This window comes from Cydia strobilella, chromosome Z (genome assembly GCF_947568885.1).
Source record: "Cydia strobilella chromosome Z, ilCydStro3.1, whole genome shotgun sequence".
Taxonomy (NCBI): domain Eukaryota; kingdom Metazoa; phylum Arthropoda; class Insecta; order Lepidoptera; family Tortricidae; genus Cydia; species Cydia strobilella.
Window position 1 is genome coordinate 45,893,212 of NC_086068.1, and position 11,087 is coordinate 45,904,298.

The following is an 11,087-nucleotide window of genomic DNA, read 5'->3' on the forward strand; positions in this document are numbered from 1 at the left end:
TCAAGTTAGGTCACGTTCTGAGGACGTCACTTTCTGTACGTCACATTCTGAGTTTGTCACATTCCGAGCTCGTCACATTCTGAGTACGTTACTTTCTGAGAACGGCACTTTCTGAGGACGTCATTTTCTGTGAACGCCACTTTCTGAAGCCCTCGCTTTCTGAGTACGTCACTTTTATAGCCTAGTAAGATTAAAGCGTATACCTGCATGAACAATGGATACCAGCAATCATAACAGCTGTACGGCATACGGCCGTTTTTATGCCGTACAGCTAATATGATTGCTGGTATCCATTGTTAATGCAGGTATACGCTTAAATATTACTTTGCTATAAAAGTAACGTACTCAGAAAGTGACGAACTCAGAAAGCGAGGGCCTCAGAAAGTGGTGTTCTCAGAAAGTGACGTACTCAGAATGTGACGAACTCAGAATGTGACGTACAGAAAGTGACGTCCTCAGAACGTGACCTAACTCGAAAGTGACCTCTTAAGCATGTGACATACCCCGCCTAAACCTAGCTATAGTTATTAAGTTACCTCTAGCGTTTTGTTAAAACATAAACGTTTTGTTTTCAGTTCCAAGATATGGTTGATCAGTGATAGCGCTACAAGGCACGATTGAATAATACATCATTAGCTTTTCTACATCTTAACCGATGAAATATTGTTTATTGCTTTAATTCCGTTACGCAAAAGTAAAAAAACCCGTAATTGGCCATTAAAGACTGCCACATAGAACTACCTCTCAGTACGGAGCGTCGCGCAGTACTTTCGAATTACTTCATGAATCTTCAAAACCAATCGAGATGCCATTATAAAAAAATTTATAGGACATTAGTACACCATAAGCTACATTATTGTGTAAAAATAAAAAATATAAAAAAATGCGAAGTTGGAAAAAAAAGATATTTAATACTAACTTCCGGTTTGTTATATGAAAAAAAGATAAAAAAAACTTTATTTATAAATTTTCAAAGAAATCAACTAATATTCTCAAATAATCACTATTTAGTTATAATTAAATCCACTGAAAGAATTGTAATAATAATTTTTAAAAAATCCGTTCCTCAAATTTTGTAGTTTTTTCAAATGCGTATAAATTGTTAACGAAGCAATATATTAAAAAAGTAATGATGCCAATTTTTTTAATTCACATATAGGTCCAATTAATCCAACTATGAACAAAATCCAGAACCTGACAATTTTTTTGCTGCCCGCTTGACGTGAAATGCCCCATTTGGACAAGTGTAATACCACCCTAAGACGTTTTCAGGAAAGATTCCACATTGTCAGTTGCAATGACAATTTTTACACATACTCGTATTCATCTAGTAGTCCCTTATTGGCGACCGTCAATGTGGTACAATCCTCTTAATAGAAGCAAAATGGGCCGTTGGGGCTTTTTTTATTACTATTTAATATGTAATAAGTTTTAGGTTAAAAAAATGTAGTTAGATTTCTATAGTATATGTATAATATTTACCAGATTGTTGGAATGTATCCTTTGTAGAGGTAATTTTGGCACCAGCCTCCTCATATAACTTATTGTTGAAGTTGGCCGAAAATCCAGCATTCTCTTCAACATTAACACTAAAACCTTTCTTTACTAATTTGCTAACTACTGCTGGTACAACAGCCACCCTGTAAATGTATTACTTTATGTAAGTACCTACCCTACTTCACACAGTGGAAAGGGAGAAATATTATAATTAGTTGTATGCCTCTGGGAACAATTTTCAATTCAACCGGAAAGTTAGTCATTACCATATTGGAATACTTAAGATTTGGTTTTAGGGTTCCGTACCCAAAGAGTAAAAACGGGACTCTATTGCTAAGACTCCGCTGTCTGTCTGTCCGTCTGTCACCAGGATGTATCTCATGAACCGTGGTAGTTGAAATTTTCACAGATGAATGATGATGTATTTCTGTTACCGCTATAACAACAAATACTAAAAACAGAATAAAATTAATATTTAAGCGGGGCTCCCGTACAACGAACGTGATTTTTTTGCCGTTTTTAGAGGTACGGAACCCTTCGTGCGCGAATCCGACTCGCACTTGGCCGTTTATAATGTGTAATTTAATCATTAATTAATAATTAAATTAATGGGGTGTCCCAGAAGTAAAGAGACAAATTTATTTTCAAAATATGTTATTTAAGGTAAACATTAAAAGTAATGATTTTGGCTGAAAGTAGTCACAAAGGTAATTAAATTATTAGATTGATACCGAATTTGCTCCCACGACGAGTTAACTTTTTTTTCTTAGATTGTTCGCGGCCTGTCACATACGACTTTTCAGGATTTTGCAGCCACTTTCAACCAATAGGGTACTTATTGTCGGTTGTCAATAAGGCGCTATTTCCATATAGCTTCAATTCGAAATCAACCGTATCGACGAGCGACAATGTGGTACCTTTTGGTTGAAAACGTCACATGGTCCTAAGTCACATCTATACGACTGAATGGAAATTAATGAATGGTTGTACGGAAATGTTTCCTTCATAAACATAAGTTCAATCGTCAATAAATCGTTGAGTATTTTTTCAGCTTACTTTTATAAACTTCCTCTTGGTCCTTTACATATCTAGAAGCAGTTTGTTGCATATATGGTTTTAAACCTAGATCGTTCTTTTTTCATTTTTGGTCCTTTACATATCTAGAAGCAATTTGTTGCATATATGGGTTTAAACCTAGATCGTTCTTTTTTCATTTTTGGTCCTTTACATATCTAGAAGCAATTTGTTGCATATATGGTTTTAAACCTAGATCGTTCTTTTTTCATTTTTGGTCCTTTACATATATAGAAGCAGTTTGTTGCATATATGGTTTTAAACCTAGATCGTTCTTTTTTCATTTTTGGTCCTTTACATATCTAGAAGCAATTTGTTGCATATATGGGTTTAAACCTAGATCGTTCTTTTTTCATTTTTGGTCCTTTACATATCTAGAAGCAGTTTGTTGCATATATGGTTTTAAACCTAGATCGTTCTTTTTTCATTTTTGGTCCTTTACATATCTAGAAGCAATTTGTTGCATATATGGGTTTAAACCTAGATCGTTCTTTTTTCATTTTTGGTCCTTTACATATCTAGAAGCAGTTTGTTGCATATATGGTTTTAAACCTGGTGCCCTATTGATATGCCGAAAAAAAATTCGCCGATTTTTGTTTCGCCGACGGGTTCTTTGGTCGAGTAACGATTGGCAGAATCTCATTACGCATAATAGTCGTTTGCAAGAGTAGTCAATAAGCAGAGCAATTGATACGCATATTTACTATTCGTAGAATAATCATTTGGAAACTGTCATAATTACCCGAGAAACCATTGATCGAAACACAATAGGTCGAATTTGGGTCGAATTAATATAGATATAGATTAGCAGGACTTCTCTCTTATTTATGGCTAGACTAGGACATGACTAACCTACACAATAACTTGTAGTTTGAGTCTGATAAAGATGGTTTTGATACATTTAATTGCCTTCTTATGTTCACTAACAGAAGTTACCATAAAATTGAAAACTATATTGTACAGATTTTAATTTAACCTATACCTATCTATACTATGCTTTTGTTCATAGTTAGATTAAAAATTGGTTTAGGTTAAAAATTCGGTTGTGGCTATGTTATTTTTTAGGGTTCCGTACCCAAAGGGTAAAAACGGGACCCTATTACTAAGACTCCTCTGTCCGTCTGTCTGTCTGTCACCAGGCTGTATCTCATCAACCGTGATAGCTAGACAGTTGAAATTTTCACAGATGATGTATTTCTGTTGCCGCTATAACAAGAAATACTAAAAAGTACGGAACCCTCGGTGGGCGAGTCCGACTCGCACTTGTCCGGTTTTTAAGTAAAGCCTGACCAGGATCACGCGCCATGTTGCGGAATTTCACTGGAACTATTTTTTTCATACTATATTGAACTGTCATCCTATGAATAACGCCCTCTTGACAATGATCATATATTACTGGTCATGCTTTATGTTCACCGATTACTCCGAGACCCGTGGTTCGAAATGTTTTTTTTGTTTCTCTTTGAAAGGAGGTACCTTCAAGGTGGTCCCATATTAATCTGGTTCTGATCTTCTGATGGGAACCTTGAGGAATCGAGGGAACTTTCAAATTTTAAAGGCACGTGTATAGTGATTTCGTTGTTTTCTAAAGTAACTAAAGCATTTCCTCCCGAAAACCACCAATTTGATGTAGTGCAACTGTAGCCTTACCACGAGTTTGGCACTACATATTCGCTAACGTCTTCGTAACTTACTTTTTAATCTTTTTATACATATACTTAACGCATATACTTAAAAAAGGATTATATTTTATTTCATCCTTTTTTAAGTCGGTTTTTTTTGTAAGAAGTTTTTATTTTGAAAATAACGATGTATAAAATGTGAAACGTTATTCGACTAAACATTGCTTAAACGAAAAGATTACTCTGCCAAATGAAAATCGTCCAATAATAGTTCTGCTAATTTACATAGAAGCGAACTGAACAGTATACGAACCAAGAGTCTGCGTAACGTTAGTCGACCAAAAGTTACATCTGCAAATAAATCACTCTGCGAACCGATGTTCGGCGAATCGTTGTCTGCGAATCGATAATCTGCTAAAAATTATTCGGAGAATCATTAGGTACCCTTTAAACCTAGATCGTTCTTTTTTCATTCTGGCGACAGATGACTATGACACTTTTAATTTATCCGCTGCCACTATGGCGGACGTTAAAGGAGTCTTATCAAAAATAGATTTAACTCGGTTAATATTTCGAGGTACCGTGATTGTCCTATTTCTAACCGGAATCTTCTTAAAACTAATCTCACCTGTTTCTTCATAATGTATTATTATTATATTTATACTAATTTGTCTAGCTTTTACTTGAAGAAATTGTTTTACTATATCCTTTTTAGTTAAGACTCGTAAAATAAAGGCCATTCTGAATAATCCTATTAGCAAGTGCTTCATATTCTGATTATTCATTTTGAAAAACTAATATGCAATAACGAAATTCCCGCTTTTAATGACAGATAACGAAATCGTAGATGAAACGACACCAAAACTTTTCTTTTCACATCACCTATTCGAAAAGGGAACTTTTCTTCCCTGCTAGGAGGGATGAAAGTGGCACTTTTCTGTTCAAGGACATTTTGTTGCCAGTATGAAATATTGACACAAAGACATGAAATTAGTATGCATATAATTGATTACAATTTCTTTATAATCGATTACGTGCATACAATTTTTCTAACTTAAATAATATTTTGTTGTAATTGTAAACAATAAATGTAATTAACGTATTTTAAATTTATTAATATCATATTTAAATTAAGTAAATTAATTAATTAGCGTAATATTTACAAAGAAACGTAAAAAAACTTTAGTTTAATAATTTAATTTTTATTTTGACATTTTAGGTCTCCTTAAACGCAGCCATACTTGTCTATGCAATTTAAAAAGTTTATATTTAAAAAAAAATGTACAAATATTTCACAAAGCATTATGCGGTTCTGTATAAATTTGTAAATACTTAGTTTAAATCAATAATAATAGCCCTTTTCATCTGTGTCAGATGTTTTAAGCAGCATCCCGGTAACGACACTAATAATAATAAATATAAGTGATATCAGTCTTCATAGTGTTCTTCCGAAGATTTGGTTTAAAGGGGTAAGAGCTAATTTGTTATCAGAAAACTGTACTTGATTTTCATTGTATCATTTTAGTTGTTTGCTGCTGTTTTTGAAAAGATATTATATTAGGTACATAATTATGAGCTGTAGGTACTTTTAATTTGTCACTACAGTCACGTCTGAAAATATCGATACGGACAAAGTGCCAGAAGTATATACTAAGGTCGTGTACACATATTTTTGGCACTTTGTCCGTATCGATCTTTGCTTAAAATAATAATGTTTTGAATATATGTTAGTATGTAATTTCCTCATAGGTGATGTGAAAAGCAGTATGTGTCACATGGTAGCAAAATTATTTTCATCTTGGGCGTTAACACTTGAATCCCTCACTACGCTCAGGATTCTATGTTAGAATCCCTCGCTACGCTCAGGATTCTATTATAGAATCCTTCGCTTCGTTTAGGATTCAATTGTACGCCCTCGCCGTAAATATGTCATTTTGCTCCCTTGTGACACAATCTACTATTTGTTTTAATAAAACTTGCAGCCAGTAAGACTTTGAAAGTTGTCTCTTTACTTCTGGGACAGACTTTATAATACCTATTAAAAATCTTTTAATTTGCTTTTATATGTTACAATTTTAGTTAAAGATTAAGTAAACATACCATTATTTTGGAGTGAGGAAAGTGCGACTTTCCTCACTCCAGGGACTGAAGAATGTGCGACTTTCCTCACTCCACGGAGTGAAACAAAGTAGCTTTTTAATTTAGTGAAGGCCAAGTATGGTATGGTTTGGTATAGTATAGTATGCTATGGTATGTTATTATATTACATTTTTTTTTCTGTTTATTCTGTGTAATTCGAAATACATTTTAACCTTTAATATGTTCTCACTACTGAGGTGAAAAATTATGTGTGCAACACGAGAGCAGCTATTTTACATCTCGTGTTTTTGAGTCCCTCGCTACGCTCAAGGTTCTACCTTAGAATCACTCGCTTCGCTCGTGACTAAATTATAAAATCTTTCGCTTTCTTGGGACTCAAAATAAACACTCGCAAGAAAAACCAACTTTCCTCTCTTGTTGCACAAATAACGATTACCTAGTCAGTGTGCGCTGCGCGGATTAAATTCCTAGGTTATCTGCGCTGCGCTGCGCTCCACCGGTTTGCGCAGGCCTATAAATGCCTAGGTATTTTTAATAGATAGTTGTTTTTTAATAAATCACTACATAGTATAAAACAAAGTCGCTTCCCGCTGTCTGGATGGATGTCTGTCCCTATGTATGCTTAGATCTTTAAAACTACGCAACGGATTTTGATGCGTTTTTTTTATAGATAGTGATTCAAGAGGAAGGTTTATATTATGTACAACAGCATTGCAGCCGTGCGAAGCCGGGGCGGGTCGCTAGTTTAATAATATTAGATACCTACCTTCTTTCTTCATTCCAAATTTCTTTAGGTATGCCTACAGTGAGTTTCTTATATGGCACTCCGGGGATGGTGGGGGGAGTGGAGGAAGAGCTGTACAGCCGCAGGTGCCATGACTGAGGAAGCGGCTTGTATGCTCTGAGGATCCTGGTGCAACCACACATTCTAACAGCTGGAAGCAAGCAAACAAACAATTCTCATCAATCATAAAAAACTCTCACCACATAAAATAAAAAAACCGGCCAAGTGCGAGTTTGACTCGCGCACGAAGAGTTCGGTACCATTACGCAAAAAACGGCAAAAAATCACGTTTTCGTTTCTCATGCTCTGAAAGAGGGTCATTGTTGTTCTAAAAGGTGTGCAGAAAATGATACGTGTCTGCACTAGAGCATTTTACGTTCGAAGTACGATTTTATTAATTTTTTTACGATAAGCAATTGAAATTAAGTATAAATGGATTTCTTATACAATTTCCATTCTGATATTCGATTCTCCATTTCATAGATGGGGCGTTTTCTATGAAAAGGGACCTTATTGTCGAGTGCGCTTACGCCACACAGCGCCGCGTGGCATTGTATTTATATCGGAGCATCGTTAATAATGGCGTAAGCGCCATCGACAATAAGGTCCCTTTTTATAGAAAATACCACAAATAACGATACTTTTGCCTAAATTGTTAACTGAAAGTAGCCTTAAGAAATACTACAAAAAATTATACTTGATCATGTTTAAAAAAAAACACATGCATTTTACTTTCCTCGTATTCGAAATGAAAAGTAGACTGTTTAACTCGGGTGAAAGGCATCATTTCAGCCTCGGACGTTAAAATACTTCGGCAGAAATGAGTGCCTTTCATCCCTTGGTTAACAATCTACTATTGTTGAATGGGAGCGGCAGGAGCCCCACTTAAATGTTTATTTTATTCTGTTTTTAGTATTTGTTGTTATAGCGGCAACAGAAATACATCATCTGTGAAAATTTTAACTGTCTAGCTATCACGGTTCATGAGATACAGCCTGGTGACAGACGGACTGACAGACAGCGGAGTCTTAGTAATAGGGTCCCGTTTTTACCCTTTGGGTACGGAACCCTAAAAAACTATACTTTTGGTGCTAATGCTAGTAGTAGCGTAAGACAAAGACAGTATGATTCTTTCTGTTTATTTTTGAAATCTCTGTCTATTTTTGAAATGAGACAGTCCCTGGCCAAACAGATTAAAAAACCGGTCAAGAGCGAGTTCACCGAGGGTTCCGTAAATTTTTTAAATTATCTCATGTAACTATAAACACGAAAGACTTTTGGTAGAAGACTAGAAGTATACTAAGCATAATTGTGTACAGCGCCATCTATCGGCAAATTGGCTAACTAATTTGCGCAACCTGTATGTATGTTGGTTTTTCAGGGATAACTCTTCATCATGTGAACCAATTTCAACAATTTTTGTTTTATTTGAAAGAAGGTGTTTTAAGTGTAAACTTTTATAAATTTCAAATATAATAAACACCCGTAAAGGGGGTTAAATTGCAAATTTAATTAGAAAAGCTTTTAGATCATTAAAAAAAAAGTTATCAAGATAGAGGTGTTATTATATTGCTCCTGTAATATTTATTTATGATAACATTACTGTTGTTTAAAAATTTGTTTGTTTTGTTTTCTTTTTCACGTTTTCCTTCATGAAATGAATCAAATTTTTTTCACTATAAAAAAATAAATAAAATAAAGTTTTGGAATGTTCAATTAGAGTTCTTTCAAATTACACCTCCTTGACCTTGTAACAAGTGAAGTAGTAGACTTTGAAATTTTGCCCCCTCTTCATAATAGGAATTTTCCAGTTAATAAAAAAAAATAACACTCAAATTGTCTGGGTTAGTGTTGTTCATAACTATTCCAAATTTCAAATCAACAGCTTACATAGTTCTCGAGATATTTAAAAATGTGACTGACAGATGGACGGACCGACGCAGTCGCACCATAAGGGTTCTTTTTGTACATTTTTGGTACGGAACCCTAAAAACTGCATTACTTTATTAAAACAAGCTTTTCGAAGATATGGTATTCTTTTTATGATTGAAGCAGGTCAAAAAGGGCTAGTATCCCTGAGTAAGGGGTAGCCCTTATCTGCAAAATATAATAATCATCTCTTTTTAATTAATACCCATGTTTTTATGGCAATATTAAATTATTTACATATGACCCAATCTCAAAAACTAACTTAAAATAATCATTTAATAAAATAAACCAAAAATTTAATAACCATTAGGTATTAATCTGAAATTATCGTTTAGGTAGTTGTGCTACCCAAAACATACCCACAGTGAAAATAAAGTTAAGTGTAAATGTTAAATGTAATTAGTTAGTTGCACTAGTAGTAATAATTTATTCCTAAATAAAACAACACAAACTACAACAGTAAGTATAGAAACTTGGTGAAATTTTGACTGAAACATAATTTATACAACGTCCGTTGAATTAAACTGCGTTCTGTACCTTTAATGCATGCCATAAAAAGATGCAGAGTAGAGTTCAATAACTCGCTCGCAAAAACACGCAGACATATGATTTATATTGCATTGCATATTAAAAAACCCACGGTTTGTTACTCGCTGGAGCTGTAACATGTAGCTCGTCTAAAAATAACAGTTAGTTACTGTAGTTTAAGCGTATCCAGACAAAATTCACTTACCCTAATGAAAACATAAAAAACGAAGCTTTGAATATTGGTCCACGTCGCTACGCCGATAACCAGCGACAAACCAAGCCAAGCTAGCGGCTGCCGGCCGATTGCTAAATTCCCGCTTTACTCTCGCTCGCGTATAGTCCTACTCCGATCGCGACAGAAAAGTTGATTACTAGTGACGTGCATGGCAATTTAAACAGGCCCTTGTAACATATCGATACTGCTGCAGCTGATATTATACGAAACCTTGAGACTGAAACACACCCAACTGGTCAGTAGAAAAAGGCACGAAATTCAAATTTTATATGGGAAGTTAACTACGCGCCTATCTACATTTTTTTTTTAATTGGCCGCCTTTTTAAAGTAAAACTTTTATTCTGTCGCCTAAATTTTTTTGGTCAGTCTTTAGCACGTCGCATTACAGAATTACAGCTACAGTACTAGTAAAATTCTACTTTATTTCTAGTACTTTATTTAGAGTTCATAGTCTTTAAAATAAGCTTCAATATCGGACGAAAGCTGATATTCGCTTGTAAGTTCATACAATAAAGATACCTGAAACTCTCTATCTGTCAAATTCTAGGGTGAATGCACAGAATAACTAATAGTACTACCGTAAATGGCAAATAGTCATAATCCATCCATACTAATATTATAAATGCGAAAGTCTGTCTGTCTGTCTGTCTGTCTGTCAGTGTGTTCCCTCTTCACGCTTAAACCGCAGAATCGATTTAGATGAAATTTGGCATAGAGATAGGTTGAGTCCCTGAGAAGGACAGGATAGTTTTTATCCCGAAAATCATCCCTTAAGAAAGTAAAAAGCGGGGTGGAATTGAGATAATTAATGAAGTGTCTGCTAATTTGTGTGCATAATATGCTCAAATTGAATAATTGCTATAAGACTTTCTCCAGGCGCTATTCTTACTCTAGCTGGGGTTACTAAGTCCACGCAGACGAAGTCGCGGACAAAAGCTAGTATATCATAAAAGGAAGTTTACAGTCCGTCAAACAATTCCCAACGGTTGGCTACTCGCAAACTTCCTTCCGGTTTCGAACGCCATCTTGCTAGTTAGCCTCGTGATTAATTACAGGGTCCGTATTATGTACTTGTAATATGAGATAGCAATAAAGATATTTGACTTTGATAATTACAGTACCTAACTAGAGCTTTACATAATATATAGTTTCTCAAAGATGTCTAGAGCATAGACAGAAATAATCACACAGTCTTTTTCTTACGATAGTATCATTGCATCAAAAAAGCGATGAACATAATTTGTTTATTCTACTGCTATTGACAAAATTGGTTTGCCACTATTATGTTTACATAAATTGGGTCTACACATAGACATAG

At 34.7% G+C, this 11,087-nt stretch overlaps 1 protein-coding gene across 1 annotated transcript in view; it reads right to left on the minus strand.

The window, feature by feature from the left end:
• The window catches only part of LOC134754823 (NAD(P) transhydrogenase, mitochondrial-like), a 58,605-nt gene extending 48,714 nt beyond the window's left edge, over positions 1-9,891 (minus strand). The window contains exons 1-3 of the mRNA XM_063691242.1: positions 9,740-9,891; positions 7,060-7,228; positions 1,483-1,640 (exon numbers count right to left, since the gene is read on the minus strand). Of these exons, the coding sequence (XP_063547312.1) occupies positions 1,483-1,640; positions 7,060-7,220 (319 nt within the window). The 5' untranslated portion in view covers positions 7,221-7,228; positions 9,740-9,891. The remainder of the gene's footprint in view (positions 1-1,482; positions 1,641-7,059; positions 7,229-9,739) is intronic.
• Positions 9,892-11,087: the final 1,196 nt, after the last annotated feature.